At 44.0% G+C, this 9,212-nt stretch overlaps 1 protein-coding gene across 1 annotated transcript in view; it reads left to right on the top strand.

Moving 5' to 3' along the window:
• Nucleotides 1-7: 7 nt before the first annotated feature.
• Nucleotides 8-9,212, top strand: part of FOXO3 (forkhead box O3) — a 126,466-nt gene continuing 117,261 nt past the window's right edge. Inside the window, exon 1 of the mRNA XM_011952825.1 lies at nt 8-235. Within this exon, the coding sequence (XP_011808215.1) occupies nt 173-235 (63 nt within the window). The 5' untranslated portion in view covers nt 8-172. The remainder of the gene's footprint in view (nt 236-9,212) is intronic.

The following is a 9,212-nucleotide window of genomic DNA, read 5'->3' as shown; positions in this document are numbered from 1 at the left end:
TCAGCAGCCGCTGCCACCGCCGCAGCCGGGGGCGGCTGGGGGCTCCGGGCAGCCTAGGAAATGCTCGTCGCGGCGGAACGCCTGGGGAAACTTGTCCTACGCGGACCTCATCACCCGCGCCATCGAAAGCTCCCCGGACAAAAGGCTCACTCTGTCCCAGATCTACGAGTGGATGGTACGTTGCGTGCCCTACTTCAAGGATAAGGGCGACAGCAACAGCTCTGCCGGCTGGAAGGTGCGTACCCACCCCGGGCTGGCGGCAGGACCCGCCGGGCCTCCTGCGCAGCGCGAGACGCGCCTCGGATTCGTGGGAGCGCGTATCGGGCTCCAGGGCAAGGGGTTGGCAGGGGGAGCCTTGAGGCTTTCGGAGTTCTCTTTGACTCCTGGAGTAGGGGCACCTGGGGACGGCCCGGAGGGGGGAAGGAGGCTCCCCAGAAGCCTAGGGCATGGCCAGGTGAGGAGAGGGGGCAGGGGACGCCGGCGAGGGAAGGGCGAACGGACAGGAGTACATTTGCTGGATTCTCAGGACAGCGCCGAGAAGGTAGGTCTGCAGCCAACTTTGGAGTAGAGTTTACCGTAGTGGGGGTCTGGTGCGGGCGCTGTAGGTGGAGTGAGAGGTGTGTGGGGGGGGGGTGTTTGGGACGCAGTGTCCAGAGGAGGGGTTGGATGTGTGGTTTCCAGTCTGTCGCAGGAGCATGTTGCGTCGTCACTAGCTGAATGAGAACCTTCGGGTCCAAGTTTCAGCTTGTGGGTGTTAACTCCTACAGGCACATCGATCCCATTAGAAAAAGCAGTGGTTGCAAACCTCTTCCTGGACGGCTTCCTTTCCTTGCCTGTATTGATACCTTTCCTTCTCAGAGATGTCGCTCCAGTAAATCTGCTTCTTACTCGCTGCTTCTGAAATGTTCTGGGGCCTCGAACCGGCTGATCTGGCCACCTCAATCCAGACTGGCTGCACTATCTGCTCCCGCCGAGGCCTGGACTATGGCACTGTTTGAGGGAAGGGCTCTGGTGTGGGGACCTGCGCTTCTTTCACTCTGGCGATTGGGAGGAGGTTTGGGGGCTTGGCCGGGCCGTAATGGCTTCTACCTGTAAATGAACCCGAAGAGAGACTCTCTACCGTTCCTTATCCTCTTGGGGCACGGGACACGTGGTAGGGAGAGAGATGTGGAAAGGCCTATGATGTAATGACTTCCTGCAGTTGGGTATCCAAAGAGATTAACTCCTCTGCCCCTGCTGGGCTGCTGATATCCAGTTGCTTTGCCCTTCCTAGGCACCTCCCTGGCCCCTTTCCCCAAGACAGTAATGTGTCAGTACCAGGCCAAAGAGTCCTGTGCAGTTGGAGATATACATCTCTTAACAGCTGCTCCTATTTGCAATTTAGCTTAGATTTTTTTTTTTAATTTGAAAGTAGTTGCTTCCTCCTTTCCTTTCTTGTTTTCCTGAGTTTCAGGAGATATAAAAATAAGAACAGTTTAATCTTAGTGGAGAATTCAGTGGAAGCACTGGAGATGAGCCTGTATATGAAAAAGCTAAAAAATTTAATGTAGAGAATGTTTTATTTTGCTTCTAGAAAACTCGTCCAAAGTTAAATACGGCTTGTATCAGAGAGGCTTTGTATTAGATACTTCAAAAGTAAAACACGTGTGCTCTGATATTAATCCACAAATCTGTCTGATTTCTTTTAACAAATGCTAACATCATGAGTCTTATATTTGGTCTAATTTAATTGCTTTATAAAATAATGCCAGTTGTATGATGTGAGAGTTCTTTACAGAAAGGATGAAAGACAATTCCATTTGAAAAGAGCACTAGTGTGACATCTTTTAAAACTGGGTTTCCAAGTGGATGGGAATGGTTAATCTCACTGTATAGTATCAGGAAGGGGTTAGCAGACAGGATCTGAGAACATGGATTTGGGGGTTCGAAATATTTTTCGGATTTCTCTCACTTGAAATTTAGTCTTGCATGTTTGAATTTGGTGAGGAGAATATGTTAATGAAAAGTTAGTTAACTTTTAACTTAGTTAAAAAGTTAATGTAGGAAGGGGTTTTCACCTTTCCTGTGATTTTTAAGGTTACAAAAATTTAATTTCGTAAATAATATTTCTTGTTATTGTGTTTATAGTTAAAAGATAATAAGTTTAATGAATTTTATTTTCGGGGGGAAGATTTACATGAGAAAATGGTATTACCAAAAGTAGGCATGAATTGAGATTGAGATTGGGCTAGTTACATTTTCTTTTTCTTTTTTTTTTTTTTTTTTTTTGAGGTGGAGTCTTGCTCTGTCGCCTGGACTGGAGTGCAGTGGCCGGATCTCAGCTCACTGCAAGCTCCGCCTCCCGGGTTTACGCCATTCTCCTGCCTCAGCCTCCGGAGTAGCTGGGACTACAGGCGCCCGCCACCTCGCCCGGCTAGTTTTTGTATTTTTAGTAGAGAGGGGGTTTCACCGTGTTAGCCAGGATGGTCTCGATCTCCTGACCTCGTGATCCGCCCGTCTCGGCCTCCCAAAGTGCTGGGATTACAGGCTTGAGCCACCGCGCCCGGCCGCTAGTTACATTTTCATACAGTTTGTAGGACTTGCAATACAGAGTTTGAGCCTAGTCATAAACTTTATGATTTTATGTCATAACCATTTTTTTGCCTCATGGTTTCTTTTACCCTTCTCTGCTGTCTCATTTCTCTTCAACTAAAATCTTAAAAATACTGTAGATTGAAATTTTCAAGGCTTAATATGCTTAATACAGGGCACACATTTTGTGATTCTTTTTACCTTAAAATTTTTTACCAATACATTTCTGAGTGTCACATGGCAACTAATCCTTGACAGCTAAAGGGATATAATTTTGTTAGAGTTTTTATAAGATGATCTTCAAAAGATGCAGCCATGCAGGAACTTTCAAATCTTTGATGATGGAGAAGGCCCTTTGAAACTGGGGCTGGTTTCATATTCTGATTATGACTAATAGGCAACCTTTTTTTTTGTGCTTGTGGTTTAGTGGAAGAAGAGGGAAAAGGGAGAGGTCAGGAGCTAATTGTGACCCATTTCCATGTGTCCAAGTTTAGGAGTTGATTCTTGTCGTGATTAGTCATTTTGGAAGCATGCATGTGCATTTAAACCACACTACTTTCATTATGAGTAATGTAAGAGGATTTTTAACTTCCAAAAATGTGTAGAATTCAGGTTAACATCTCCTAGTCATAAGTGCATAAAGGGCACGTACGTCCTTACTTCTTTTGAGGCTATTTGGGCCATTGCATTATGAGACCTTGTAACCAAAATTGTCACCCTAACATCATAACATGAAAGAATTAGAAAAGAGGGCTTGGAGATCAGAATCTAAACCGGTGGTTCTCAGCCCTGGTTGCATGTTTGAATTACCTGGGAACTTCTGAAAAATACAAATACCCAGAGAATTTGATATAATTTGGTTTCTGTGTGGCTTAGCGTTGAAGGTTTTGTGTTTTGTGGTTTTTTTTTTTTAAGTTTCTTAGGTGATTCTAATGTATAGTTAGGATGAAGTTTCCTGATCTAGTTCAACCCTCTTATTTTACTGGTGAAGAACCTGATTTTTGGAAAAGCTAATGACTTTCTTAAGATCACACAGCTGGTTAGTAGAGAGGTAATTAGTAGCCACAGTTCTAGAGGTTTTTGTTCTCCATTTTCTTCTTCAAATTGATCTTTTTTTGAAGGTCATTTACTAGGTAATGGATAGTGTTACATAAGTAGAGGTTGCTTTCCTGAAAGGCATATTTGCCTCTCAATCTAAAAACATCTTGCTTATTATTTCAGAATCAAAAGGATGGGCAAATGTAGAAGGAGGCCGAGTGAGTGTATCATGTTTGCATAACTGTCCAGTGCCTGTCAGTAGGGGTACTTAGGAACTATGAAGTGATAAAAGAGGTAAGAAGGATAGCATTTTAACAAAAAGAGGAAGCCCTTGGTTACTTACATTTGTCAGATACTGTGTCAGGGAGAAGGATGATGGCTATCTCACAGGTTCCCTTACCTCGGGCATTAAAGTAGAAATGAATAATCAGATGTGGTTAAGAGGGGGAAAGGTTACATTTCCTTTAATTCAGATTAAGCTTGCACTGCACCCATAATTGAACAAGTGAATTCTCTCAGTTCCTCTTGTCTTGGGGAGATCTCTAAGGACTCCAGGGCTTACCTGGTAAGGCCCATCTATCACTTATTTCGTTATACACACCACACGTCTGCTTTTCCCATGGGTCAGGGCGTAATCAAATTATGCAGACTTGAGTTTCTGTAGTGGTTCCCATAATTTCACAAATGTGGGAGATACTGTGTTAACATTTCTGCTGCTGCTGCTGCAGAGGATAGTTCTTCAAGAGTCGGAGTCTTCTTTCATGTAAGAATGTGTATTGTTAAGGCTTCTTGCCAAGATAAAAAGATGAGGGCTGTCCTGTCACATAATGCTTATTTATGTCCTCACTGTTTCTGTTCTTTAGATTAATACATCCAGTTCCTTTTCAACACACTGTATTAGGAAAAATGTTATTTTAACTGCAACTCTGTTTACAATTTTTTTTAATTTGAAAATGACTAAATCATAACAATTCTACATTGGCTCATAATTTTGACCTCAGTCACCTTTTGGAGTAACTCACCAAAAGGCCAGTTATGGTCCTGTGTAAAGAATCTGTCTGCTTGGCCCGTGTTGCCAATATGTTATTTTGTAATTTCCTTTGGCAATAGTGTCTTCGTCAGTGATTCTCAACTAATATACTTCCTCTTTCTACAGCCCCAGTACACTAGAGGGACTGTTTTTCCTCTTTTTCAAAGCTGTGTCATTGACCTCTGAAGTGAAGAAATTGGCCCTTTTAGACTTTGATCTGTGAGTCCCATGTAACAGAGACTCTTTAAAAAAGAAGCTAAGTGTGTGTTTTGATGTGTTTATCTCCTTCTTAGAAAATGAAATGAAACTACAGCAGACTTATTTTTGGGAGATTTTAGGAGTGTTCTATTTTAAGAAAATGACACCATATAAGAACATCTTGTAGTTAAACTTTTTAGTACTCTGCTTGTGAATCTTACTTAAAACCTGCAAGATATTTTTATTTGGAAAATTAACGAAGAGGCCTTGTCTCACTAATAAGTCATTTAATTTGGTCTGGCAAAAGTTCACCATCCATTCGAAGATCTTCGTGAAAATGCAAAGATAAGGCTGTTTAGGCTTGAGCCTAGGAGTTCAACACCAGCCTGGGCACGTAGCAAAACCCCGTCTTAATTTTTTTTTTTTTTTTTTTAAAGACTGTTTAGGCCTGTGCATTCTGGCAGGTTACCCCACTTCCCCAGAGCTGGTGCATCAGATTCCAGATTCCCAGGGCTGGAGAAAATATGGAATTTATTTTGTTTGTATACCCACTTATTTTGCCTTTGGGGACAGACTTGACCCTGTTCTCAACTCCTCATTTTTCTTCTTCTCCTGCATCACAAGTTGAGGGGTCCTGAAAAGCCACTTTACCTTTTTGGTGCTATAAAAGGAGCTGTGGATCATAAATGCAAAGATGAGTTGATATCAGTGGATGTTACAGCTGGTATACAGTAAGTAAATGAAAGATTGGAAAGAGAAAACCCTTTTTACCCATTTGCATCACATCCCATTTCATGTATTCAACAAATGTGTATCAAAGACATGCTGCTTGCAGAGCATTCTGCCAGGACCTAGGGATATAGTGGTAGCACAAGGCAGATAAAGTTCCAGTTCACTCACAGGAGTTCATATTCTGATGGAGGAGACAGAAAATAAGCTATAGCATATCTGTGCTTTGCGAACTTGTCATTGCTGCCTATTCCCGTTGCCTTTTTTTTTTTTTACATCTGTATTTCTGCTTTCTCTAGTACTCCAACTCTGCTAAGAAGTTGCTGGCAAATGGCAAATTTGATGTCCAGCATGGCTTGGAGCTGGCCTTTAACTCTCTGCAGATCATTTTGAGCTTGCTTTGGAAATGCAAAGCCACCGTACCATGGCTCCTGTGGATTGGGCCTGTTTGGGAGAAGATTTGGTTTTCCAAGCTCCACCTGGATTAGATAGAGCATGTCTTTGGCCCTGGACTGATCTGGGATCCCCAGTTCTGTCTCCCAGGGCCTCATGTAGATCTGGCCTTCCTCTGGAGTGGATGTGGAACCTTGATGCCACTGACTCATCTGTATTACTTGTTGCCTAAAACTCAGAATTAAAAGAGATCTTAAAGATCATCTAACTACCTTATTTTGCAGGTGAGAAACATGCCAGGAATATGAGTGACTGGGTTCAGGGTTCCAGAGTTAGTAGGGGTGGAGTAATGGTGTGTCCAGTCGGTGCAGTGGTTCATGCCTATAATTTTAACACTTTGGGAGGCCAAGGCAGGAGGATTGCCTGAGGCCAGGAGTTTGAGACCAGCCTGGACAACAAAGTGAGACCTTGTCTTTACCAGGGGGAAAAAAAAAAAAAATTGGCCAGGTACGGTGGCTCACACCTGTAATACCAGCACTTTGGGAGGCCCAGGCGGGTGGATCACCTGAGGTCAGGAGTTCGAGACCGCCTTACCAACATGGTGAAACCCTGTCTTTACTAAAAATACAAAAAATTAGCTGGGCATGGTAGTGCATACCTGTAATCTCAGCTACTCAGGAGGTTGAGGCAGGAGAATTGCTTGAACCCAGGAGGCGGAGGTTGCAGTGAGCCAAGATTGTGCTGTTGTACTCCAGCCTGGACAGCAAGAGCGAACTTCTGTCTCCAAAAAAAAAAAAAAAAAAAAATTAGCTCTGTTGTGGTGGTGCATGCCTGTAGTCCCAGCTACTTGAGAGGCTGAGGCAGGAGGATCCCTTAATCCCAGGAGCTTGAGATTGCGGTGAGCATGACTGCACCACTCCACTCCAGCGTGGGTGACAGACTGAGACCCTCTCTCTCTCTTTTTTTTTAAAGTGTGTGTTTGTACCACTGTACTGTAGTGTCTGCTGCCTACCATTGTGGTTTCACAGCTGTTCATCTCAGTGCTGTTTGCCTCAAGTTCTGCAAGCTCATACTTCATTTGCTGTCTTCTGCTGCTTCTCCCCTCTTCTAGGCTGGCTCGCACTGGAGTCACTGTGTTTCTCTTTTTGTGTTAGCCATCAGCACTCTCAACTTACTATGCTAAATGCCTTTTCTTTCAACGCCACCTCACCCTGCCCACCTCATGGCTGCTACCTGTTTATTTTGTCATTTTCCTGTGACTCTTGAATATTTTTAAGCACGTTGTAAGGGGCTTGAAATCAGGGAATGTGTCTGCCAGACAAACAAGTGTTTCTAATATTTGGAGCTGCTTTTTGGATCGTATAATCAACCCATATGAATAGCCTTAGTTCTGGGGCTGTGACTTGGAGAGGGGCTGATTTGACTCACGAGTGAGCTGGTGTCATGAGTGGAGTCTTTTGGATACTTGCAGCTCTGAAGGTGGCATCAGCCTTAGACCTCCTAGCATCAATGTTGATGTGATGTGGTGTAAATGTGAGATGATGCTGTGCTCTCTGGGGTTTCTTGCAGTGCCTTGTTACCCAATGCATAAGTCCCTGAAAACTTTGTAAATGTCCATCGCTACCTACCACAGAAACTGAAGGAAGAGTGATCTTGGGATGACCTTGCATTAAGAGAAAAAGGAAATGAAGTTTGTCTTCTGTATGTAACCCCGCTATTTGCATTATTAACATACACGGTCCAGAAAGTCACCACAGAATTGTTTTGCCTAAAGTTTATTTTACCCACTTTTAGGATCAAAGCTGTTATGTAAAACCTTGGTTGTTTGTAATGTTCTGCATTTTGGGGCAGAAGTCCCAAATGTACTTCAAGTTTTCTATCCATGGATTGGGATATAGAAGTCATGTATGAAAGGAGAGGAGAGAGCAGGCAGTCTTTGAGATGAACTATTTCAAGGACCAGTCTGCAGTTCTTCCGAATTAGAGTTCTGAATATGTGGTTAGGCTAGTGATGATGATAGAACACCCCAGTTCTGACTGCATCATTGCCCAGACAGACCCAGTATCTTTCACCATTTTATTCTTGACCAAACAACGTTCATTTCCCAGTATCTTAGTCTCCCCTAAAGGAAAAAGAACTACGTAACTGGCATCCATAGAGTGCTGTCATGTATCCCTCTCGGTAAAATGGAAATATATGATTGGAGTGTGTTTCAAGCCAGGCTTTTCTATAGTTCTCTTGTTCCGCTTTTCACTCCTGATTTTTTGAGGTTTTAATCTTGAGACTTTTTCTCTGCAGTGCCTCAGTTACTACTATGGAATAACATAATAAGCGAAGAGGATAACTTCTCTACTGGGCTGTGGTTCTTCTAGTAATTCTGCTACTCCTGGGTCATTGCCTAGGGTGAGGAGGCCAGGTTGTCTTCTGGAGGCTCACCACACCTTGATGTCCAGGTGTGTCCTAGGACTGCAGTGGAGAGGTGAGCACAGAGTAAGGAAAGCATGTGGCACATGCGTAGGGGGCAAGGCTGCAGCAGGAAGTAAACTCTCCCACAAACAAACAAACAAACAGCATACATCAGCTTCCTTCTGGAGTGAACCTGTAGTAAACCCAACAGAGATGTGTTTAGTAGTTTTCAGTACGTGTTTGAGAATTTGTTTGAAAACCATTGAGGGGTGGGTGGAAGAATCCACATCGTATTTTCCCTTGTTTGTGTGTGTGTGGTTTTTTTTTGAGACAGAGTCTCGCTTTGTCGCCCAGGCTGGAGTGCAGTGGCACCATCTCAGCTCACTGCAAGCTCCGCCTCCCGGGTTCACGCCATTCTCCTGCCTCAGCCTCCCGAGTAGCTGGGACTACAGGTGCCCACCACACGCCCAGCTAATTTTTTGTATTTTTAGTAGAAACGGGGTTTCACCATGCTAGCCAGGATGGTCTCGATCTCCTGACCTCGTGATCCGACTCTCTTGGCCTCCCAAAGTGCTGGAATTACAGGCATGAGCCACCGCGCCCGGCTCCCTTGTGTATTTTTATTTTTAATTTTTTATTTGAGACAAGGCCTCGCTCTGTCACCTAGGCTGGAGTGCCGTGGCACAATCATAGCTCTCCACAGCTTCAAACTCCTGGCTCTCTGTGGAGAGCTATGATCCTCCTGCCTCAGCTGCTCTAGTAGCTGGGAGTATTAATGAGCGCCATGACACCCAGCTAATTTTATGCTTTTTTTTATAGAGATATGAGGTCTCACTTTGTTGCCAGG

Source organism: Colobus angolensis, unplaced genomic scaffold (genome assembly GCF_000951035.1).
Source record: "Colobus angolensis palliatus isolate OR3802 unplaced genomic scaffold, Cang.pa_1.0 Scaffold35, whole genome shotgun sequence".
In the NCBI taxonomy this organism is placed as follows: Eukaryota; Metazoa; Chordata; class Mammalia; order Primates; family Cercopithecidae; genus Colobus; species Colobus angolensis.
The sequence above is the reverse complement of the archived record's forward strand: the minus strand, read 5'-3'. Positions and strand labels throughout refer to the sequence as shown.